The sequence below is a fragment of the Pongo abelii genome, chromosome Y, assembly GCF_028885655.2.
Source record: "Pongo abelii isolate AG06213 chromosome Y, NHGRI_mPonAbe1-v2.0_pri, whole genome shotgun sequence".
Classification (NCBI taxonomy): Eukaryota; Metazoa; Chordata; class Mammalia; order Primates; family Hominidae; genus Pongo; species Pongo abelii.
In genome coordinates this window covers 2,830,842-2,856,741 of record NC_072009.2, presented here as the reverse complement: position 1 = coordinate 2,856,741, position 25,900 = coordinate 2,830,842, and the positions used below count along the sequence as shown (strand labels likewise).

General features: G+C 42.1%; 1 protein-coding gene across 1 annotated transcript; it reads right to left on the bottom strand.

The window, feature by feature from the left end:
• Positions 1-2,075: 2,075 nt before the first annotated feature.
• LOC134760936 (uncharacterized) lies at positions 2,076-6,135 on the bottom strand. Its single transcript, XM_063721441.1, has 2 exons — positions 5,288-6,135; positions 2,076-4,666 (listed from the first exon to the last, which is right to left on the bottom strand). The coding sequence occupies exons 1-2, from the start codon at positions 6,133-6,135 to the stop codon at positions 4,567-4,569; spliced, it is 948 nt and encodes a 315-aa protein (XP_063577511.1). The 3' UTR covers positions 2,076-4,566.
• Positions 6,136-25,900: the final 19,765 nt, after the last annotated feature.

The following is a 25,900-nucleotide window of genomic DNA, read 5'->3' as shown; positions in this document are numbered from 1 at the left end:
AACAGAAACATTTCTAGACATTAAGTTCTCTTTACATATAATCTGGAATTACATTAGACTAGTTAAAAAAACACCAGTTTTCTTAGCAACATGATAATATTGTGGCCATTTCCAAGTTAATTATAGATTTGTCATTTAAGGAATAATCATTAATTAAGAGATTTTTGTTTAATTAATGAGGGGATATATACAGCTGCAACAAAATAACGCTTTCCCCTTAACCACCAATGGAGAGAATTCTTATCATGCTAATTTGGAAACTGCTTCCATCTTGTATACATATATTATAGTTCTCAAGAAAATATTATTCCCAAATTGTCTTTTTCTACTAAAGAAATAACCATTGGTCAACATGACAAATACATGATGTTGAGTCATTTCCACATAATTCTCCAGCAGAGCACATCTGTGAAACTAGATAAACCCTGTTTCAATTTGGGTTTGCCACAAAACACAACAGCCTTTTTCAGGCCAGTCCATCGACTTCTGATAGCAGCCTTCACAGGCTACAGATTGCCAGTTTCCAAGTCTAGGATGCTGTGGCTCTCACAAGCATGGTGACCCAGTTTCTATTTTCAACTGGAATTTCTTCCTCTGGGATCATTCCATCCCCACCCTCAGAAACATTTTCCTGGTTCTCTGTTCAGTGCCCGGACCTAGACCCTTGCTTCAAAACCAAAGAAAATTTCAGATTCATCCTCCTGCACAGTTCAGTGAAACAAAGACTCATGGACATTATGTTTTCAATCCAGTGGGAGCCATGGTTTTGTAAGCCTCTGTGAGACCCTCTTAGAAGATACCAAGGTGACATTTACTCAGGAAGCTGTTGAAATCTAAGGCAAGATCTGCAAGAAATGATAGCAGGAGACCATGGTGTAGAGCTAAAGCTGTTAAGACGTCTTCATTCAAAGGGTCACAAGAATGTGGAAGAGTCAGTCAAAAGAAACATCATAAAGTGTAAGATAGGGCTACATTCTTGGGCACAACACTGGCGGCATTGGCAGGACCCAGAGCTCACTAACCCCTGGCTCTTATGGCTAAGTGCTCAGTGAGCTACACAGAATTTAAAGAATAGGAGAAAGGTGTATTTAGAGTCATTCCTGGAGACCCTTTAAATTCTTGCCTCTGAGGGAGTTCTGGACACAGTAATGTAAAAATCTCAAATACATCCACAAGAAGAACTGGTATTTTAAACCAATGACTAAATGATACTTTTCTGAGTTTAAGACTCCCCTTTGTACTAGTAACAACAGCAATGTTTATGAAAATTATTCTGCCTAGAATAATTGCCAAATAAACCATGAAACTGATGCTATTTTTAACTTAACATTTTTAAAGCATTTTCCAGTGATGTAGAGAATGGACAAGTTAAATAGGTTTCAGACACTATACTTGCAGATGCATCTTGTTATTCAAGAGCAAGCCTTACAGTAAAAATTGGATGCTATCCTTTTTAAAATTTTTTCCTAGTGCTACACACATACCCAGCTCTCCACATATACTGGTGAATCCATGAATACTCTCACTGATATTTTGTCCTTATCTAAAGTATACCCAGCATTCCCCTCCATACCAAAAATACGTGTCCTTTTTTTTTGCCTTCATACTGATTTAACAATAGACCTATCCACATTGTCTGTGGTAATTTGAGATATAGCTTTAGACTGGAGATAGGAAAACTTTTTCTGTCAAGGGCCATAGTAAACATTTTAGGCTTGCAAGTCATGCAGTCAATTGCAACCAACCATTTAACTCTGCTATTGTAGCATGAAAGAAGCCAAAGACAATATGTCAGTCAATGCGCATGCCTGTGTTCCAATAAAACTTTATTTTATGAACACTAAAATCTGCATTTCATATAATAGTCACATGGTTGTGAAATATTCTTTTGGTATTTTTTCAACCATCTAAAAATGTAAAACTGATTCTTAGTTCACAGGAAACACAGGCAGTGGTCTGGATTAGGCCTGTAGGCCATAGTTTTCTGACCCCTAGTTTAAGAACTGAGCTACTGTAATATAGCAGACAGTCTACCAGATATGATCACATACACAGCAAACTGAAAAAAAAAGAAAAAAGAAAACAGGACTTGGTAACTGTCCAACCAAGTGAAGCTGTTCAAACTTTAAAAAGGAGATTCTGTGTCTGCATATTAAGTACATTGCTTTTAATGTAGCTTATTCACTTACACGTCAAATTGATCAAATTAACAATCTAATTGCCAAATGTTGCCTCTGGTGGATTAACATATTACTCTTCCCTTCGTAAATCACATCGCCTTTAATTTCTTCTAGGTTTTCAAACAGTAGCTAAATTCAGAAATCTTTTTAAAGTGACACTAGTAAACAGAAGCACATAAAAAAATCTCCAGGAAGATGCTGGTCAAGGATACAAAATTTTAGTTTGACAGCAGGAATAAATTCATATGCCTTGTTCAACATGGTGACTATAGATAATAACAATGTATTGTATACTTGAAAACTGCTAAGACAATAGATTTTAAGTGTTCTCACCACAAAAAATAAGTATGTGAAGTAATGCATATATTGATTAGCTCAATTCAGCCATTCCACAATGCAAACATATTTCAAAACATCACACTGTACATCATAAATATATTTAATATTTAATTGTCAATTTAAAAGTAAATTTAAAAACTCTAAAGAGAGGTGATTCTGGATGATGGTTTCCTTTTGAGGGCTGCTAAACAGAATGAAACAGGGGACACGACTGTGGCAATTCTGTTTAAATGCTAATATCATTCAGTCTATTTCTATGTTCGCTTTATGTCTACTCAGCCCTACATCCAATCACTGTGGATTCATGGGAATTGATATCAGTGAGAGAACCTCGAAACCCTGCCTTTGTCATTTAACTGGATCATGATGAAATAGATATCAACATCCATAACAGAAATAGAAATAGAAAAAGAAAATCAGGATAGATTTGTACCTTCTTAAAAATATCGGTATTCTCAGGAGAATCTGATTCAATACCAAGGTAAAGTGAATCAATTCCCCATCTCTTCATCCCATATTGCTTCACATCCTTACCACAGCCCAATCATGGAAGGAGTGCATTTCCCCACACACTGAAGTTAGGCTTTTGACATGTGACTTGCCATGGCCAGTGCCAGGTGGGTGGAGACAACAGTGTGTAAATTCCTGCCTATGTCTCAAGAGTCTTCAGTTAATTCCACTTGCCATCTTGTGCCTTTGCCATTGCTTAACTTTCCTGGTTAGATGCAGCCAGCCTGGGCCCTAGAATAGATACACATGTGACAGAACTAATAGAAGAGCCATGACACTTTGACCTCTGGTCAAGCAGCTGAGCTCTATCTAGGTAAGCCAACCCTAGCTGACCCACAGATCCACTAGGATCGGTGACAGATCCATTGAATTTCAAGAGTAGTTTGTTACACAGCATTAGCATGGCAATAGCTAACTGATACAAACACACTTCTACATTTTAGACAACACAGCTATAAAGTTATAGTACTATTTTGTGTGTCTGTGTGCTTATGTGTATGCATGCTAGGAGTTCTATATTTCATTCCTTTCCAAAGGTACCTTAAATTAAAATGTGCCGCCCCCCCAGGCCCTCATTCTTAAGTTAGTTCTTCCTTGAGGCTCCTGTGCACCTACTTTCATAATATTCATTCTGCTTGTTTGGAGACCTTATTCACAACAGAATCAGAAAATCCAAAAGGGTAAAGGTCAGAATCAGGGAATATATTGTGTGTGACTCTAAATGCTTGGTCACTTAAAGCATTTGCCTGATGCTCATTATGCACTTCAGTGTTTAATCACTGATTTAAAGTTCTCAGAAATATTTAGTCTGACTTAGATTAATAGTAATAGCCAATATTTATTGAATATTTTCTATGAGCCCTGCTTATTCCACATATATTATCTTACCTAATCCTTAAAACAACCCTGTGAGAGATCTTATTATCATACCCGTTTAAAAGATGAGGAAACCAAAGCACTGACTTTATGTCTGTTTCAGGGCCACACAGCTAGTATGTAGCAAGGCTGGGACTCAAATCCTTGTCTCTTAATTTGACTGCCATGTCTGAATGCTTGAACCACTGTGCAATGGCCAACAGTTGAAATGCCATTGGCTTGAGATGATACCTTTGAGACAATACTTTTTAAAGCTTTTCATTTTGTAATAATTAAAGACTTAAAATAACTTGCAAATGATGATTCTTGTGAATTTTCTGTCTGCTTTTCTCCAGTTTTTAAAGTTGGCAGTCAGAATGTCCAATTTCAACAGTTCAAATCAATTCAAGGAAGACTCAGTAAATTAGCAGATGACAGAACAACTGCAATGTCCCCTCTCAAAACGACACATCTTACAAGTGGAATCAATGTCTGAAGACGAGTAAGGTAAACCTTCTCTGTGTCCCCCTTTCTGGGAGGCGGCATTCAAAATCTTCAGAAGTAGTACTCATTCCTCAGAAGCAACTTTCCTTTTTTCGTTTCTCTTCTATCTCTCAAAAAATATACTCAATCTGGTATCTGGATTTGGCTGGTCGTTAACCTTGAAATCTTGACTCCTTCTTCAAAGAGGGCAAATGCCATGAGCTTTGGGTCTTCTGTGTTTCCTGCAGTATCTGCAGCACCTAGCACTGTCCCTGGCACATAGTAGGTTCCTAGTAAATCTGTGTGTCAACAGGGATGAACAGAAGACACCATAAGGGAAGGGGAAGGTGTGATGGAAGAGCCCTGATATTCTCTTGCATTAATGTGCAGTATTAATGATAATGTGCAACATTCTGTCCTACCACAAAGTAGGAGGGAAATGCACTCCCTTTCCAAGGAGGGAAGCGGCTGCACCCTAATGCTCCCTGCAGCGTTTCTCTAGCAATCTCAGCACCACACATGAGACTGGTCGTGGGATCATGACCAGTCTTATTCCCGCCCTTTCAACACACCTCACTGAAGACTTGATGAGCAACCTAAGCCCAACCCCAGGAACCCCATCTGTCAGCCCTTTTAGTGAGGTGGCAGCGAGGAGTCCAGCCCGGGTCCCGGATACAGTGACCACGGCGCCGGGGCAAAGAAACACGACTCCAGGGTTGGGGCTCCCCTGTACCTTCTAAAGGATTTCGAGACGCCGCTGAGTTACTAAGCAGGTAGCACTTCGGGGTAACGGACCCGGCCACATGCCAGCCCCTCTACCGCGGACCCGTAGGGAACCTCGACTCCCATCGTCCCCCGCCGTCCCCTCCTGGAGTGGTCCAGTGGCGCCCCGTGTGGCCTCTGCGCGTCGGGATACTCACCGCGTGGTGTAGCTGGGGCTTCTCCACGCAGTACAGTGGGTGCCCCACGTCGCCGCCGGGAGGAGTGTCGCGCTTTGGGCGCAATCTGGGGACACAGTGTGTACCTGAGTCCCCCCTACTTCACTGCCATAGCGGGGCAGACCTCCGGGGGCGAGCCCTGCTCCGTGCGTGCCAAGTGCTGTGCAAAGCGACCCTGGTACAGCTTCCCGCCGCGGAGCCCGTGGGGACCTGGAGAAGGCCGCAGCGCTAAGCTGGAGGTGTGGGAGGAGGAGGGCGCGGAAGCGACTGAGTGTGGAGAAGGCGGTGGGGGAGGAGGAGGAAGGGATCGCCTGGCGCGGCCAAGGCTGCTGCGGTTCCGCCGCGAAGCCAGTGGGGACCTGAAGGCTGCCGCAACGTGAAAGAGGAAGGGAAGGAGGAGGAGGAGGGGGAGGAGGGGGGAGAGGGCAGGAGTCGGCAGGGGAGGCAGGAAAGGGAAGAGGAAAGGAAGGCAAGAGGAGGAGGGGGAGGAGGAACAGCCAAGTCGGCTGCGTCGAGCCGCAGAGGTGGTGGGGACCTGGAGAAGGCGGCAGAGTGAAGTGGGAAGGGGAGGAGGGGGAGGGGTGGCAAGAGGGGGAGGAGGTGGCAAGAGAGGGAGAGGGGCAAGGGGAGAGGGGGTAGGGGGAGGAAGAGGACCTGCCTAGTCGGCTGAGTTCCACCGCAGATCCGGTGGGAACCTGGAAAAGGCAGCAGCGTGAAGAGGGGAAGGGAAGGAGGGGGAGAAGCGGGAGGAGGCTCGCAAGAGGGGGAGGGGGACAGGATAGGGAGGAGGAGCAGCCGAGTCTGTTCGGCCGCGGAGCTGCTGGGGACATGGAGAAGGCGGCAGCGCGAAGGTGGAAGGGGAGGAAGAAGAGGGTAGAGAAAGAGAAGGGGGAGGGGGAGGAGGGGAATGAGGCCAGGGAGGGGAAAGCGGAGGGGGAGTGAGGGAGGGGGAGGAATCGGCCCTTTCTGATGCTATGGGCGGACGTTTAATTCCTTCCGCTCCTGGCTGGTCCATGCGGTCGCCGCAGCTGACAGCTGTTGAGGGCTGCCGAGGCTGGACGTGCGCCCACTACAGGTGCTCCGCCAGCCGGCCCTCCTGCCTCCTGTCACACTACCCGGGCCCGTGGGACCCCGGCTGCTGAGGCGGCGACTGCCAAAGCCTTCAATGCCGGCGAGAAGGCGAACTTGGGTTTCCAAGAAAGAGACTTTCACTACCTTTGAGGGAGGTGTGGGCCCGACACTGGAAGAGATTCAGAGCCTTCTCCCGGGAGGGCAGAGTTTCCCTTTCTAGAAAGCCGCCTTCTGTGAGAGTCTCACAGAAGTTTTATTGGAACACTGGCATGCTCTTGGAGAGGTTAAGACTAGAGGAATCAAGTCATGCTGCCCAGGGGAAATACTGAGGGGACAAGGCTGGGCGGGATGCTGTTCCCTCTAGGTTCGGAATAACTCTTAAACTGGACTCTACTCCGAAATCCCCTCATGGAAACCTGCATTTTAAAACACCTTGCAGAATATCACCGAGTTCCCTCCACAGTTGTAATTTATGTCCAACTTCCCAAAGGCAGGGCCTAGGGATAGAGTGGAGACTCCATACCCATGAACTATGCAAGCCACAGAAGAGTGGCTACAAAGTGGAAGATGTGTTTGCGGGTAGCTTATGCCAATTTCTTAGGGTCCCACTCTACTGAACTGGCTGAATAACTCTCCAACTAGTCTGTGTAAGCGGAAGGAGCAGAAAAATGGGGTGTGTTATCTGAGTTACAACCCTTACAATTAGTTAAATGAACTGTCCACTGGCACGTAATATTTTAAAACAATTTGCAGCATAATTGTAATTAGCAGTGGGAATGTGAAGCCGCGGTGCAAGTGTCCTGAGCAATCTACCATTAGATAGATCCATGACGGTTTATCCACCGGGAAAACTGTATGGTTATATTTGCTGAAGTCAATCGTAGACCTACCCTCTGATCCAGCAAATTCCACTGTTAGATATACAGAGCACAATAGTCTCATATTCAAGAATGTTCATACTGTCTTAAGGCATAATTGCCCCAAATAAAAGCAGTGGAAATATACATCGACTGCTGCATGACAAACCAACTGTAGTCCGTACACATGATGGAATATTACTCAGCAATAAACAGGAAAATGCTACTGATGCACAGAACGAACGAATTAATCTCACAAACATGTTGAGAGAGAGAAATCAGACACAAGAGTACAAATTAAGATTTCACTTATTCTGTAACTGAAATTGAAATGCTTAAGTGCAATAAGCAAGTGGAACTCATGGTGATAGATGCCATAAAGTGGTTACCAAAGTGGGAAGGTGGTATTGACTAGGCAGGTGATACAAGGGAATCTTCTAGGGTATTGGAAATAGCCTGTATCTTGATCTGAATGGCAGCTACTGAAGTACACTCATATATAAATATTCACTGAGCAGTGCAGTTCAGACTGGTCTATTTTATACCCTTCACTATGTGTATTTTATACTGCAATAAAAAATAAAAATGAATTTAAAATCAAACCCCTGCCCAAAGCAAGAACTTCCAGAGTGTTGCTTGTCTTACAAGAAAGTCAACTGAACTATTTGCCCAAGTTTCTCATTCTCCCTGCAGCCTGACCTACCCAAATCTCCTTTCTTCTGCAATGTGGGAGAAAAGAGCATGCCCTTTCACTTTGGAGGCCTTCCATGCTCTGTGACATGTCCAGGCAGAGCTGGAAAAATGACACACTAAAGTTCCCTCTTTATTTTCACTCCGTTCTGCTGCTAAAAGCAACTGTTATTGCAAAGTCATCAAAGACCCTTGAAATAAGACAGAGGAGCAACTTAAGCATCACCATCTGGCATCTTTCAAAGAACTGCAGCCAGGGCAGCTTGTGGGAGGTGGGGGGTGGCATGTGTATACAGATACAAATCAGTGGCCTGGACAAGGTCCAGTTTAGGGACTTTTACTTCACTGTGGTCTGTTCCCAAAGATAAGCACCCCAGACTTAGAACTTTTTTACCGTCATGTTTGCCGTTAAGCCCCTGAAGCTAAAAATCCCCTTCCCTAAAAGTACCATTTAATTATTAATATATTTAAACGATACCAGATGGGTCTCTGGGTCTTTAAAACCTCAACCATAGCCTTTTGATCATTGCCCTTGAGTAAATCACCTCTTAAAACTGTCATCTACTGACTATATACCCAAAGAAGTATAAATTCTTCTACCATAAAGACACATGCACACGTATGTTTATTGCAGCACTACTGACAATAGCAAAGACTTGGAACCAACCCAAATGCCCATCAAATAGACTGGATAAAGAAATGTGGCACATATACAATACACCGTGGAATACTATGCAGACATAAAAAGGAATTCATGTCCTTAGAGGGAGTTGGATAAAGCTGGAAACCATCATTTTCAGGAAACTAACACAGGAACAGAAAACCAAACACCGCATGTTCTCAATTGTAAGTGGAATTGAACAATGAGAATACATGGATACTGAGAGGGGAACACCATGCACCAGGGCCTATCAGGGGGTAGGAGGCAAGGGGACGGATAGCATTAGGAGAAATAACTTTAATCCATCTTGAGTTAATTTTTCTATAAAGTGTAAGGAAGGGGTCCAGTTTCAGCTTTCTGTATATGGCTACCCAGTTTTCCCAGCACCATTTATTAAACAGTGAATCCCTTCCCCATTGCTTGTTTTTGTCAGGTTTGTCAAAGATCAGAGGGTTGTAGATTGTGGTGTTATTTATACGACCTCTATTCTGTTCTGTTGGTCTATCTCTCTGTTTTGGTACCAGTACCATGCTGTTTTTGTTACTGTAGCCTCATAGTATAGTTTGAAGTCAGGTAGCATGATGACCCTAGCTTTGTTCTTTTTGCTTAGAATTGCCTTGGCTACACAGACTCTTTTTTGGTTCCATATTTTCACTCCCATCTGTGTGAAGAGACCACCAAACAGACTTTGTGTGAGCAAAAAGGCCGTTTTCTTTTGCTCAAAAAAAAGCCTGGGTGCAGACGAGCTGAGTCTGAAAAGAGAATCAGCAAAGGGAGATAGGGGTGGGGCCCTTTTATAAGATTTGAGTAGGTAAAGGAAAATTACAGTCAAAGGGGGTTGTTCTCTGGCAGGCAGGGGTGGGGTCACAAGGTACTCAGTGGGGGAGCCAGGAAAAGGAATTTCATAAGATAATGTCAGCAGTTAAGGCAGGAACAGGCTATTTTCACTTCTTTTGTAATTCTTTAGTTACTTCAGGCCATTTGGATGTATACGTGTCGGTCACAGGGGACATGATGGCTTAGCTTGGGCTCAGAGGCCTGACACATGAAATTAAAATGTCTTTTTTCTAATTCTGTGAAGAAAGTCAATGACAGCTTGATGGGAATAGCATTAAGTCTATAAATTACTTTGGGCAATATGGCCATTTTTACGATATTGATTATTCCCAACCATGAACATGGAATTTTTTTCCATTTGTTTGTGTCCTCTCTCACTTCCTTGAGCAGTGGTTTGTAGTTTTCCTTGGAGAGGTCCTTCCCATCCCTTGTAAGTTGGATTCCTAAGTATTTTACTCTCTTTGTAGCAATTGTTCACTCATGATTTGGCTCTCTGCTTGTCTATTACTGGTGTATAGGAATGCTTGTGATTTTTACACACTGATTTTGTATGCTGAGACTTTGATGAAGTTGCTTATCAGCTTAAGGAGTTTTGGGGCTGAGATGATGGTGTTTTCTAAATATAAAATCATGTTATCAGCAAACAGAGACAACTTGACTTCCTCTCTTCCTATTTGAAAATCTTTTATATCTTTTTCTTGCCTGGTTGCTCTGGCCAGACCTCCCAATAATATGTTGAATAGGAGTGGTGAGAGAGTGCATCCTTGTCTTTTGCCAGTTTTCAAAGGGAATGCTTCCAGCTTTTGACCATTCAGTATGATATTGGTTATGATATTGGTTATGATATTGGTTATGGGTTTGTCATAAATAGCTCTTATTTTTTTGAGATTTGGTCCATCAATACCATTTATTGAGAGTTTTTAGTGTGAATGGTGTTGAATTTTATTGAAGGCTTTTTCTGCATCTATTGAGATAATAATGTCGTTTTTTGTGTCATTGGTTCTGTTTATGTGATGAATTACATTTTCTCATTTGTGTATGTTGAACCAGCATTGAATCCCAGGGATGAGGCCAGCTTGAACGTGGTGGATGAGCTGTTTTATGTGCCACTGCATTCAGTTTGCCACTATTTTATTGAGGATTTTCCCATCAATGTTCATCAGGGATACTGGCCTGAAATTTTCTTTTTTTGTTGTGTCTCTACCAGGTTTTGGTATCAAGATAATGCTGGCCTCATAAAATGAGTTAGAGAGGAGACCCTCTTTTTCTATTGTTTTAAATAGTTTCAGAAGGAATGGTACTAGCTCCTCTTTGTACCTCTGGTAGAATTCAGCTGTGAATCCGTGTGGTCCTGGGCTTTTTCTGGTGGGTAGGCTGTTAACTAATGCCTCAATTTCACAACATATTTTTGGTCTATTCAGAGATTCAACTTCTTCCTGGTTTAGTCTTGGGACAGTGTATGTGTCTAGGAATTTATCCATTTTTTTCTAGATTTTCTAGTTTATTTGCATACAGGTGTTTATAGTGTTCTCTGATGGTAGTTTTTATTTCTGTGGGATCAGTGGTGATATCCCTTGTATCATTTTTTATTGCATCTATTTGATTCTTCTCTATTTCCTTCTTTATTAGTATGGCTAGCGGTCTATCTATTTTGTTAATCTTTTCAAAATCCATCTCCTGGATTCACTGATTTTTTTTTTTTTTTGGTAGGGTTTTTCATGTCTCTGTCTTCTTCAGTTCTAATCTTACTTATTGCTTGTCCTCTGCTAGCTTTTGCATATGTTTTTTCTTGCTTCTCTAGTTCTTTTGTGATGTTAGGGTGTCAATTTTAGATCTTTCCCACTTTCTGATGTGGACATTTAGTGCTATAAATTTCCCCCTTAACACTGCTTTAAATATGTCCCAGAGGTTGTGACACATTGTCTCTTTGTTCTCATTGGTTTCAAAGAACTTCTTGATTTCTGCCTTAATTTCGATATTCACCCCATAGTCATTCAGGAGCAGGTTGTTCAGTTTCCATGTACTTGTGTGGTTTTGAGTGAGTTTCTTAATCCTGAGTTCCAATGTGATTGCACCGTGGTCTGACAGACTGTTTGTTATGATTTTCATTTTTTCATTTGCTGAGGAGTGTTTTACTTCCAATTAAGTGGTCGATTTTAGAAAAAAATGCTATGTTGTGCTGAGAAGAATGTATATTCTGTTGATTTGAGTGGAGAGTTCTGTAGATGTCTATTAGGTCCACTTCATCTAGAGCTGAGTTTATGTCCCTAATATCCTTGTTAATTTTCTGTCTCGTTGATCTGTCTAATATTGACAGTGTGGTGTTAAAGTCTCCCACTATTATTGTGTGGGAGTCTAAGTCTCTTTTTAGGTCTCTAAGAACTTGCTTTATGAATCTGGGTGCTCCTGTATTGGGTGCATATATATTTAGTATAGTTAGCTCTTCTTGTTGAATTGATCCCTTTACCATTACGTAATGCCCTTCTTGTCTTTTTTTTAATATCTGTTGGTTTAAAGTCTGTTTTATCAGAGACTAGAGTTCCAGTCCCTGCTGTTTTTTTGTTTGTTTGTTTTGTTTTGTTTTGCTTTCCATTTGCTTGACAAATATTCCTCGATGACTTTATTTTTAGCCGATGTGTGTTTTTGCATGTGAGGTGAGTCTCCTGAATACAGCACACCAGTGGGTCTTAATTCTTTATCCAATTTGCCAGTCTGTGTGTTTTAACTGGGAAATGTCGCTCATTTATATTTAAGGTTAATGTTCTCATGTGCGAATTTGATCCTGTCATCATGAGGCTAGCTGGTTATTTTGCACATTAGCTGATAAGGTTTATTCATAATGTTGTTGGTTTTTATATTATAGTGTGTTTTTACAGTAGCTGGTACCAGTTATTCCTTTCCATATTTATTGCTTCCTTCAAGAGTTCTTGTCAGGCTGGCCTGGTGATGACAAAATCCCTCAGGATTTTCTTGTCTGGAAAGGATTTTATTTCTCCTTCATCTATGAAGCTTAGTTTCGCTAGATATGAAATTCTGGGTTGAAAATTGTTTTCTTTAAGAATGTTGCATATTGGTCCCCACTGTCTTTTGGCTTATAGAGTTTCTGCAGAGAGATCCACTGTTAGTCTGATGGGCTTCACTTTGTAGGTCACCTAACCTTTCTCTCTTACTGAACTTAACATTTTTTTCTTTGTTTCACCCTTGGAAAATCTGATGGTTATTTGTCTTGTGTTGCTCATCTCAAGGAATATTAGTGGTGTTCTATTTCCTTAATTTGAATGTTGGCCTGTTTTGCTAGGTTGTGGGATTTCTCCTGGATAATATTCTGAAGTGTGTTTTCCAACTTGGTTCCATTCTCCCTGTCACTTTCAAGGACCCTAATCAACCATAGGTTTGGTCTTTTCACTTAGTCCCTTATTTCTTAGAGGCTTTGTTTGTTCCTTTTCACTCTTTTTTCTCTAATCTTGTCTTCATGCCTTATTTCAGTAAGTTGATCTTCAATCCCTGATATCCTTTCTTCTGATCAATTCAGCTATTGATAGTTGTATATGCTTCACGAAGTTCTTGTGCTGTGTTTTTCAGCTCCATCAGGTAATTTACGTTCTTCTCTAAAGTGGTTATTCTAGTTAGCAGTTTCTGTAACCTTTTGTCAAGGTTCTTAGCTTCATTATACTGGGTTAGAACATGCTCCTTTAGCACAGAGGAGTGTGTTATTACCCACCTTCTGAAGCCTACTTCTGTCTAGTTTATCAAACTCATTCTCCATCCAGTTTCGTGCCCTTGCTGGAGAGGAGTTGCAATCATTTGGAGCAGAAGAGACGTTCTGGTTTTTGGAATTTTCAGCATTTTTGCACTGTTTTTTTCTCATCTTCATGTATTTATCTACCTTTGATCTTTGAGGCTGTTGACCTTTGGATGGGGTTTTGTGTGGGGGTCCTTTTTGTTAATGTTGATGTTCTTGCATTCTATTTGTTAGTTTTTCTTCTAACAATCAGGTGCCTCTTCTGCAGCTCTGCCACAGTTTGCCAGAGTTCCACTCTGATCCTATTTCCCTGGGTATCACAAGTGGAGGCTGCGGAACAGCAAAGCTGGCTGCCTGCTCCTCCCTTTGGAAGCTTAGCCTGCTCCTCCCTCTGGAAGCAGAGGGAGATCAGCCTGTCCCAGAGGGACATCAGCCTGATGCCAGCTGGAGCTCTCTTATATGAGGTGTCTGTCAACCCCTGTTGGGAGGTCTTTCCCAGTCAGAAGACATAGGGATCAGGGACCCACTTTAGAAGGCAGTCTATCCCTTAGCAGAGCTCAAGCACTGTGTTGGGAGAACCCTGCTTGTCAGGATCCAGTGCTCTCTTCAGAGCCAGCAGGCAGGAATATTTAAGTCCACTGAAACTGTTCCCACAGCTGCCCCTTCACCTAGGTGCTCTGTCCCAGGGAGAAGGGAGTTTTATCTATAAGCCCCTGACTGGGGCTGCTTCCTTTCTTTCAGAGATGCCCTGCCCAGTGAAGAGGAATCTAGAGAGGCAAGCTAGCCACAGCTGCTTTGCCACAGGTGAACTCTGCCCAGTCTGAACCTCCAGGCCTCCTTAACACAGTTGGGAAAACTACCTACTTAAGCCTCACAATGGGAGATGCCCCTCCCCCCACCCAAGCTTGATTGCTCCAGGTCAACTTCAGACTGCTGCTCTGGCAGTGAAAATTTCAAGCTAGTGGTTCTTAGCTTGCTGGTCTCTATGGGAGTGGGACCTGCTGAGCAAGACCACTCGGCACCCTGGCTTCAGCCCCCTGCCCAGGGGAGTGAATGGTTCTGTCTCTCTGGGGTTCCAGATGCCACAGGGATATGAAAAAAAAACCTCCTGCAGGTAGATCAGTGTCTGCCCAAACAGCCACCCAGCTTTGTGCTTAAAACCTGGGGCCCTGGTGATGTAGGTACCCAAGGCAATCTCCTGGTCTGCAGATTGCAAAAACGATGAGAAAAGCATAGTATCTATGCTGGACAGCACAGTTGCTTATGGCTTCCCTGGCTGGGAAAGGGAGGCCCCCCACTCCTTGCACTTCCTAGGTGAGGCAGCACCCCACTCTGCTTCTGCTCACTCTCTGTGGGCTGCACCCACTGCCTAAACAATCCCAATGGGTAAACAGCATGCCTCAGTTGGAAATGCAGAAATCACCTGCCTTCTCTGTTGGTCTCACTAGGAGCAGACCAGAGCTGTTCTTAATTGGCTGTCTTGCCAGATCCCCCCTCAACATTCTGTTTCTAAGATTCATCTATATTGCCGTATGTAGATGTTGTTTGTTCATTCCCATTGCTGTGTAGTATTCCATTGCATGTGTTTACTACTCTTTATTTTTTTAACTGTTGATGGACATTTATGTCCTTATCAATTTTGGACTACTGAAAACCACACTGCTTGAACATCATTATATATATCATCTGTGCATATGTGCATGTGTACTTATGGGATACCCAGGAATATAATTGCTCATAGGCATGCATATCTTCAAGCTTGCTGAACAATTCCCAACAGTTTTCTCAAACTATATACATAGTTTAGAGTTTTCTCTTGTTTTAGGTTTTTTTAATGGGACTACAAAAATAAAATTAAGGAAATCAAACTCCAGGATCAGAAAGGAGAATGGGAGTAGTAGCTTAAGGATTTCCTTGTCTGAAATCATGTGTCCCCTGTAATTGAAGAACCTCCTAGCTCTGCTGAGTCCCTGGCATTGGCAGTGCCAAGGCTGACTTCACCCACACGTACAGACAGGAGCAATGGATACACCAAATATGCTTTTGAGGGAGGACATCTAATTAGGCAGAAGTTCAGCATACTGGGGGTAAAATCTCAGCATGACAACTGTCATCTTGCTCTACAGTCATAATTTTTTCCCACCCTCTTAACCTTTCCAGTGATATTGAGATACGGGAAATCTAACAAAGAATGAAGGGTGTCATTCCTTTTTCCCCGATAAGTTTAGGGAGATGACCCCCAGTCTGAAGACAGCTGGGCTGAAGACCAGTGAAGGAGGAATTCCTGGTGGTTCCAAAAATGGTGCCTGGAGTTGCGGTCACATAGGAGAGATGGAGAAGAGAGAGGAGAACACCCTGGCACAGCCTAGTACCATTGTCCTTACCCTAAAATCCTAGTACAAGAAAATATCATAAAGTTATGCAAAATCTGGAGTCGAGAATATGATGATCTTAGAATTCAGGGAAGGAAAACCAGTGATGAATGGTGAGGAAAAAATGACCATTAAAGTAGGTTCTATTTGGTATCATTAGTTTACCTTGTTCTTGTCATTTAGATATTTTCACTGAAGAATTATTACTCAGTGCCAGGGAACCAAGGAGAATATCCTTTAAAGGTACCCAAAGAGAGACATTTCTAAAATAAATATTCTATTCAAGGATTGATCATTAGGCAAAAAGAAGAGGCCACAATCCCTCCAGCTATGACTTTCCAAATAATGGCTTGGGAATCAATAAATGATTTTTCATTTATATCCATTATCTAATGTTAGTCTATTGCCTTCATCCCTCTGATCATAATCTCCTTTCTTCTGAACAGTGATCTAATGTTAGTCTATTGCCTTCATCCCTCTGATCATAATCTCCTTTCTTCTGAACAGTGTTTCTCAGTTGTCTAAAGCCTGCAGAATTCCCATGGCAACACCAACACTGCAGGTGCTACAATTACTGTTTGAAATGATAACAATCCACTATTCATTAAGCACCAATGTCACAGGCTCAACTAGATGCTCTGCAAACATCTGGATCCTCAGAACAATCAGGCAGGGAAAGTACAATTATCTTCATTTTATTTATGAGAGTAATTAACTTGTTTTGTACACCTAGTAAATAGTAGATTTGAGATGTGAATGGTAGTCAGACCCCAATCTCTTTGCGCACAATTTCAGTATGTTTGAAAGTGGAGACTCTTTTTGACAAGTCAGACCCTTTCATTAGATCATTAGATTGCTGGTGTCCTATCCATACCTCCTAGGCCAGTGATTCTCAACAGGAGAAATTTTGCCACTGAGGAGAAACTTGGCAATATCTGAAGCTATCTTTGGCTGCCACAACTGCAGGGGAAGGGTGTCACTTGCATCCAGTGGGTGGAGACCAGAGATGCTACTAAACATCCTGCGCTGCACAGGACAGCCTTCACAACAAAGAATGTTCTGGTCCCAAATGTCTAGAGTGCCAAGGTGGAGAAATCTTTCACAGACATAAGGAATTCATCCTTTAATAATTTCCACTTAGCAGTGCCTCTCACACCAACAACATATTTTCCTTCAGTAAAGTAGGTCTTGCACCACCCAAGCAAACAAAGAAAAAGTTCTGCACGGCAGAAGAGTAGAGCTAAGCCTACTTGTTTTGTACACCTACTAAATATAGTAATATAGGAAATTCTAGCAGCCATTCTAGCAATTCTACTCCTAAGCAATAACCAACATAAATGAAAACATATGTCCACAAAAACTTGTAGACAAATGTTTCTGATAGAATTAGTCATAATGGTCAAAAGGTAGAAACAAACCAAATTTCCATCAACTGATAGATGGGTAAACAAAATGTGATCTATCCATACAATAAAACATTATTTGGCCATTAAAAGGAATGAAATACCAATATGTGATTCACATGAGTGAACCTTGAAAACTGTATGCTAATTGGAGGAAGTAAGTCACAAAAGACCATATATTATATTATTTCATTTATATGAAATGTCAAGAGTAAACAAATCCACAGAGTAGATGTAGGGTTGCCTAAGACTGCAGAGACTGGGGACTGAGGAGTTGAGAACATGACAGCTAAAAAGTACAGTGTTTCTTTACAGGCTAAGGAAAATGTTCTAAAATTTATTGTAATAGCAGTTGCCCAACTTTGAATACATTAAAGATCGTGGAATTTTTCACTTTAAGTGAATGAATTGTATGGCCTGTGAATTCTGCCTCTACAAAACAGAAGGAAGGAGAGAAAAAAGGAAGAAAGGGGGGGTGAGGGAGGGAGAAAGTAAGAAGGAAGGAAGGAAAGAAAAGGAAGGAAGGAAGGAGGGAAGGAATAGACTTATAACAAATCTAGAAGGAAGGCAACTTTCCCTGGAGGTGGTGATATCTCCTTCCATGGCCATATACAAGCTGAGCCCAGATTACCATCAGCCAGAGACGCTGCACTATGTGGGCAGTCTCACTATACAACCTTCAAACTCTAAAATGTAATAGTCACTGTTTCAATGTTTTATCCTTTTCCTGTTTCCCTAATTACAACATGAGTACTGCAAGGCTAAAGAGTGGCTTCTGGCCAGCGCAGTGGCTCACGCCTGTAATCTCAGCACTATGGGAGACCAAGGCAGATCACCAGGTCAGGAGTTTGAGACCATCCTGGCCAACATAGTGAAAACCTGTCTCTACTAAAAATATGAAAAATTAGCCAAGTGTGGTGGTGGGAACCCGTAGTCCCAGCTACTTGGGGAGGCTGAGGCAGGAGAATCGCTTGAACCCAGGAGGCAGAGGTTGCAGTGAGCCAAGATTGCACCATTGCATTCCAGCCTGGGCAACAGAGCAAGACTCCATCTCAAGAAAAAAAAAAGAGTGGCTTCTATCTATTCATTCAGTCGATTCTTTCATTCAATCTTAAATTGCTAACTTAAGGCAAAGCCTTGCACTATTTCTCTCTCTTAATCATATATGTGTTTGTTGCTTTACAGTTCCCCAGAAGCAGATAATAAGATAAGGAGGACTGATGTGCAAGTGATTTATTAAGAACAGGTTCCCAGGAAAACTGGTAAGGAGTGAGCATAAGGGTAGGATAGGGAATAAATCCAAGTAACAGTGTGATTACTAGCAAAGTCCCAGTCTCACTCTGGTCATAAGGGGAGCTCTGGGGTATCAATTACATCTAAAGTTTGTCTCACGTTTGCCAAAAAATTTGGGCTTTAATATTTTTGCAAGTGCCAGTCATGGACTGTGGGATGCCCCCAGGGTGATGTGAACTCCCAGGTACTTCCTGCTGTTTGTGAGTATAGGGCAACTGCTCCAGAACCCCACAGGACATTCACAGATGTTGGTCATTAGAAGCAAACTACACAGATGCTGGTGAATACGACAGGCACACAGAACTGGTAAAAGAGCTGAGATATTCCAGACAGAGCACCAACAGAGTCCACTACACTTTTTGGTTGAATATATGTTAAGCTCTAAAAGCTATTTATGATTTTATTCCTATGTCCAGAAGTCCCGAACAAGCTTGCAACCCCCAGATTTCCACTGGGGTGAGCTATGAGTCAATCTTTTCATTGTCCTCCTTACTGATACATGCTTTGGCTGGCATCTTTGCCTACATTCAGCTTGTTTTATTTCATACACTAAAAATCTTCTGAAATTGGTAATCTGCCTGCAAGCACCACAGGGACTTCCTTAGAAGGTTTAGTATTCATAATAGCACCCCAAAATGGAATTGCAGTTCTGCCTCTTACTTTAAGTTTGGGCAGATGCCAAAGGCTGCAAAACTATTATCCCTGACTGGGTACACTTACCACATTTGTTTCCTTCTCTTAAATTAACACAAATAGGCCTATGATGCTAATTCCGGAGACACACACTTCAAGTTTCTCTGATTCATCAATCATCTCATGAGCTCATTAGTTTTTTAACACTTTTTTGGTAGTGATTAAGTTAGTGCATATGCACAAACATCTGTGTTTTAAGTAACCACTTAAAACATCGGTGTTTTAAGTAACCACTTAAAACACAGTTGGACACTTAGAAGCTCTACATCGATGTTTGCTATTATTACATAGGTACAGAACTTCTTTCAGGTCGTATGATGGTGTCTTTGTCCTCAAAATCATTCTTCCTGCCAAAGGGCTTACAACTGTTTTTCTGACCTATTTCAATTTTTAAAAATTGTTTCTGTATTTCCTTCACTTCTGCTACTTCTTGGTAACACTTTCTTCTTTCAGGTACTCTGAGGTTATCACATGAGATGGGGTTCCTGTCAAAATTCCTCAACACCTTGCAGAAGACAGCAAATATTCTATATATTGAAAAATGAGGAATTCTTTTTTAAAAGGGCAGAAACCAAAAGAGCTCCCAGAACCTTTTGATGCACATTTGGTTGCTGAGGAGAGAGCGCCAGGGTGCTTTGTTCCAGAATATGTATCTCTCGTTTGTGTCTCTGAAAGTGTGCAAGTTGAAATTCCATAAATACAGGAACATCTGTCCCTCTTTCTCTTTCTCTTGTTAAATAATTTCTTTTTCTCCAGTCTGTCCCCAACGTTTCACTTTATGGTCAACACTTAATAAATGCATGACAACAATTGATGTTAGAAAGCGTTACAAGAGCACAGAACATTCTAGAAAAGCCTAGGAAATACCCATGGGGGAAAACATCATCATATAATAAATTTATAAAAACTTTACAATGGCCTGGGCATGGTGGCTCACACCTGTAATCCCAGAACTTTGGGAGGCCAAGGCAGGCAGATTACCTGAGGTCAGGAGTTTGAGACCAGCCTGGCCAACATGGAGAAACCCCATCTCTACTAAAAATACAAAAATTAGCCAGGCATGCTGGTGGGTGCCTGTAATCCCAGCTACTCAGGAAGCTGAGGCAGGAGACTTTTTTGAATCTGGGAGGCAAATGTTGCAGTGAGCTGAGATGGTGGAACTGCAGCCTAGGCAACAAGAGTGAAACTTTGTCGCAAAAACAAAAACGAAAAAACTTTACAACGAAAGCATGTTACTTTTCAACCAAGGACTTTCTAACAGAACTAACTTGTCAGGAGATAATTGTCTCAGATCTAGTACAAGGTGGGTAAAATTGGTTTTTATGTTTTTAAATGGTTGGGAAAAATTAAAAGAATAATATTTTATGGTGTGAAACTTACATGAAATGCAAATTTCAACATCTGTAAACAAAGTCTCCTTGGAACATAGTCACACCCATTCATTTACGTACTTGTGTATGGCTGCTTTCTCACTACACCAGCAGTTGCCAGAGACCAACCGCATGCTCACTAAACCTAAAATATCTGGCCTTTTATAGAAAATGTTCTGTGGCCTCTGATTTAGAAAACTAAAAATGCACTTTCTTTCCTTGGATTTTCTTTCTTTTTTTTTTTTTTTTTCTGCTTTTGGCTTTCATCATTTCCCTCCTGGAGTTTTATGAGTACAAAAGAAAAAATTAGTTTCTATGTATTCATCTCTATTAACAGCTCCATTATTTTGTTTCATTTATAGTGAAGAGAAAGCAGACTGCTTTGGTCAAGACAAATTTCAAATTGGATTCTACTACTCTACATATCTGAGCTTTTAAAGACACATTTGTATTATTTCTAGAAGCCTTAGGTAAATGTATTTGGGATTCATTTTGTCTGTAGAAAGCACCTACAGCCCCACTTCTTCTAGAACAATATAATCATAACCAATAACAATGTTTCATTGTTACATTTGTATTTACTATTCTCAAACCATTTGACAAACAATTTCCCTCTCACTAATTAGTTTTTGCTTTTCCTTTTTTTTTTTTTTTTTTTTTTGACATGGCGTCTCCCTCTGTCACCCAAGCTGGAGTGCAGTGGTGCGATCTCGGCTCACTGTAAGCTCTGCCTCCCGGGTTAACGACATTCTCCTGTCTCAGTCTCCTGAGTAGCTGGGACCACAGGCGCCTGCCACCACGCCTGGCTAATTTTTTTTTTTTTTTTTTTTGTATTTTTAATAGAGACGGGGTTTCACCATGTTAGCCAGAATGGTCTCTATCTCCTAACCTGGTGATCTGCCCGCCTCATACTCCCAAAGTGCTGGGAGTACAGGCATGAGCCACCGCACCCAGCCGATAACTAGTATTTTCTTTTTTTTTAATTATTTTATTATTATTATACTTTAAGTTTTAGGGTACGTGTGCACAATGTGCAGGTTAGTTACATATGTATACATGTGCCATGCTGGTGTGCTGCACCCATTAACTCATCATTTAGCATTAGGTATATCTCCTAATGCTATCCCTCCCCCCTCCCCCCACCCCACAACAGTCCCCAGAGTGTGATGTTCCCCTTCCTGTGTCCATGTGTTCTCATTGTTCAATTCCCACCTATGAGAGACAACACGTGGTGTTTGGTCTTTTGTCCTTGCGATAGTTTACTGAGAATGATGATTTCCAATTTCATCCATGTCTCTACAAAGGACATGAACTCATCATTTTTTATGGCTGCATAGTATTCCATGGTGTATATGTGCCACATTTGCTTAATCCAGTCTATCATTGTTGGACATTTGGCTTGGTTCCAAGTCTTTGCTATTGTGAATAGTGCCACAATAAATATACATGTGCCTGTGTCTTTATGGCAGCATGATTTATAGTCCTTTGGGTATATATGCAGTAATGGGATGGCTGGGTCAAATGGTATTTCTAGTTCTAGATCCCTGAGGAATCGCCACACTGACTTCCACAAGGGTTGAACTACAATAACTAGTATTTTCTAAATGTCATTGAAAGCAGCTGGCTTGCCTTGCAAGTTTAATCTTACTTTTGGACACATACTTGTTAATTGGTTTTCCTCACTCCAAAGTTGAATGGGGCGTGCACTCATCTGCCCTGGATCCAAATACAGTAAATGCCACATGCTCTGAGATCAGAAAAGCAGAGGATTCTAAAACATCTACGTCTACATTTGTCCTTTGACATCCTATAATTCTCTCTTGTCTTAAAAACCCTAGGCCACTCAGAAGAAGTAAATTCAAATTGAAATTTATTTTTATGGCAGAAACTTTTCAACAGGCTGTGACTTCTAGGACATGTCTCGCTGTATACATAGAAATGTTTGTATATAAAATCTTCAGATTAATCAAGATTTAGGGAGGTTTTCCCAGTACTTTGGGAGGCCGAGGAGGGCAGATCACGAGGTCAGGAGATAAAGACCATTCTGGCTAACACGGTGAAACCCCGTTTCTACTAAAAATACAAAAAAATTAGCTGGGTGTGGTGGTGCACACCTGTAGTCCCAGCTGCTTGGGAGGCTGAGGCAGGTGAATGGCGTGAACCCAAGAGGCGGAGATTGCAGTGAGCCGAGATCTCGCCACTGCACTCCAACCTGGGCAACAGAGGGAGACTGTCTCAAAAACAAAAACAAAAAACAAACAAAAAGATTTAGGGAGGTTTTCAAAAATTCAACCCACTTTTTGCACTTATGACAGTACACATAGCATCCTCTCCACACTTTGAACATTGCAAAATGCAATCATTCTTTTTCTCAACTTTTTACCAGAGGAGATGCTTGTTGAAATTCTAGATCACATATTAAACATGATTCCTTTGTTTTCATGGAGAAATTTCCCTCCACCTATAATGCCTTTTTTTCTCTGTCACCTCCCTTTCATTTCTCCTTTGCCTGTGTAACTCCCATTGAAGTGGCATTCTCTGGGGTTAATACCCAGTGTTGGTTGTCTCCCACCAAGATTAAGGATACAGAAACACATGAACAGTGAATTTAGGAGTGGAGGGTTTACAGGGAAAAGAAAGAGAAAGGAGAGTAGCTCTCTCTCTGGTGAGACTGGTTTGATCAGGTGTTACGTAGAGTGTGGAGAAGGCTGATTGCCCCACCCTAATTTTATTATGCAAATGGAGTTTTTGCCTGGCTGGTGCCATAGGGTCTTATCCTTATGTAAAGGAAAGGGAAGATATACCCTCAATTTTGAACATGCCTAATCCCAATGAGAGGTGAAGCCAGGTGGGCTTCTGGGTGGGGTGGGGACTTGGAGAACTTTTGTGTCTAGCTAAAGGATTGTGAATGCACCAATCAGCACTCTGTAAAATGGACCAATCAGCACTCTGTAAAATAAACCAATCAGTGCTCTGTAAAATGGACCAATGAGCAGGATGTGGGCGGGGCCAAACAAGGGAATAAAAACCAGCCACTAGAGCCAAAAGCAGCAACCCACTGCGTCCACTTCCACGCTGTGGAAGGTTTGCTCTTTCACTCTTCATAATAAACCTTGCTGCTGCTCACTCTTTGGGTTCCTGTTAACTCTATGAGCTGTAACACTCACTGCGAGGCTATGCAGCTTCATTCCTGTAGTCAGCAAGACCACCCTGAGTAAGGAACAACTCCGGATGTGCCACCTTTAAGAGCTGTAACAATCACTGAGAAGGTCTGTGGCTTCATTCCTGGAGTCAGCGAGACCAGGAACTCACCAGAAGGAACAAACTCCAGACACGCCATCTTTAAGGGCTGTAACACGCACCATGATGTGTGTGGCTTCATTCTTGTAGTCAGTGAAACCAAGAACCCACCAGAAGGAACCAATTCCAGACTCACCAGGTTGCTTTTCCCTACTGGCACAATTGCTGGCATTCCACCTTGCAAACTTCTAGCTTGCTTGTCTATGTCTGCAGCTTGATTTTACACGGTGCTCTTTGGGAGAAAACATAATGACTTCAGGGCTAGTTTTCATTAAAAGGAAAACCTTACTGAGGACTTCTGTACCCTCACTATCTGCCTCAGAAATTTCCTCTTAACTCCAGCATTATCATTAGCCTCTCTGGGCTTCCTGGAGGAACATTCCCTGACTTACCTCACCACCCTCTGATAGGAGCTCTAGCTTCCTGTTCATAACTCTGTTAGGATCTTCATCTTGCCTGTTTCCTCCCAAAAACAGTCATCTCCTCAAAATCAGGGCTGTCATATTCATTTTTTAGACCCAGAACCTGGTCCCCCAATAACCAATAACCATTTGAGGAATATTTGTTGAACGTTGTTATTAAACAACAATTTCAAGAGGTGAGAACAATCAGCATCAGTAATTAGAGCACTAGCAAATCAAGAAACATTCTCAAAAGGAATCAATTACAACCTGCATGACAGCTTCCTGGAGGAACCTGACTTACACAACAGAATCACTTATTGGGCCCAGACTTGACTGCCATGTCCAGGTGTTGAAAGTTGCAGATGGCTCACCATTCTCATTAGGACTCTGTGATGTAGCATTTCAAAAGCAAAACATTTCAAGATCATAATCTGGCCCTTAGTAAAGAATAAACCATATCTCCAGAAAAGGACAGTCCACAGGAAATCACAGGGCCACTATCCAATCTCGAGGCTGCCATTTTTGGTTATAGAATAAATATATTAAAGGCCTTTCTACAGAGGAATTCAGTGTGACAAAGAGGTAGATGTAGCTCCCAGAACAGGGGTGCTTCCCAGCAACACATTAATCTATGTAGAGTTTACGAGGCAGGGCTCTGTAATTTGGTTTCTCACCAAAAGAAGTCCAGGTCACTCAAAACCCTTTGAATGCCGGGCATGATGGATGACACCTGTGATCCCAGCACTTTGGGAGGCCGAGGCGGGTGGATCACAAGGTCAAGAGATTGAGACCATCCTGGCTAATTACGTGGTGAAACCCCATCTCTACTAAAAATACAATAAATAAATAGCCGGACATGGTGGCAGGCACCTTATAGTCCCAGCTACTTCGGAGGCTGATGCAGGAGAATGGCATGAACCTGGGAGGCAGAGGTTGCCTTGAGCCGAGATCTCACCACTGCACTCCAGCCTGGGCAGCAGAGAGAGACTCCATCTCAAAAAAAAAAAAAGAAAAAAGAAAACACCGTTTGAAAAGGCTGTGCTCTAATAATTGTGTCCTGTCTTTGCATACTTGCAGCTGATCAACTGTGTTATCATTGAGTCCTGTCTCTTTGATGTTTCCACACTGAAGGGCCATCAAGGGGCAGAATAATTTGCTTCTCCTAAGACAAGACTCTCTAAATGTTTTGGTTCATAAATTGAGAAGCCCACTTAGCTGCTAACCACAGGAGGTTGTCAATGGCACCCTTGTTCCAAAGCCTGCAGTCCCCCAACTCAACTATCCTTCCAAATGCCCACAGTCCCCCAACTCAACTGTCCTTCTGAGACTGCTAAGTTAAAAAAAAGAAGGAACAGGGAAGTTATTTCCCTAAGAAGCCTCTTGGGAAGCAGCAGTAACCGAAGCACAGGGGCCATGCCGCTTTGTCTTCTACTGGAAGATTTTAATTTTCACAAAAATGTGAGTCATGAGATTTGTGGTGTTTTCTCCTAAACTAATATTTGGATTTCTTTTTTTAAAATGATCCTTTTAGGTGCTACAACATGATAGAGCAGGAGCACCATCATCTTGGACAAACACCACCACTTGAAGTTTCAGCTCCCTTTCTAGCCCCATGCATTTCAAGGAAATCACTTCTCTTCTAACTACAAGCAGCCAGAAGGAGCAGACAGTAAAACACAGATAAGACAGCTAAGGCACAGAGGGAGGTGGGGGTCGGGGAAGTCTCTTGGGTAACTGCCAAACTTCACCCTCATACAATGGGCCCCAGTAAAACAGTGGGCCTTAATAAGCACATTCCTTTCCCTTCAGGTACACTAAGATAGGGAGGCTAAAAGCAGACTCAGGGGGTGGCAGGGGTGGGGAGGTATGCCTGCAGCTCCAGGAAGATGTATGGGAACAGAC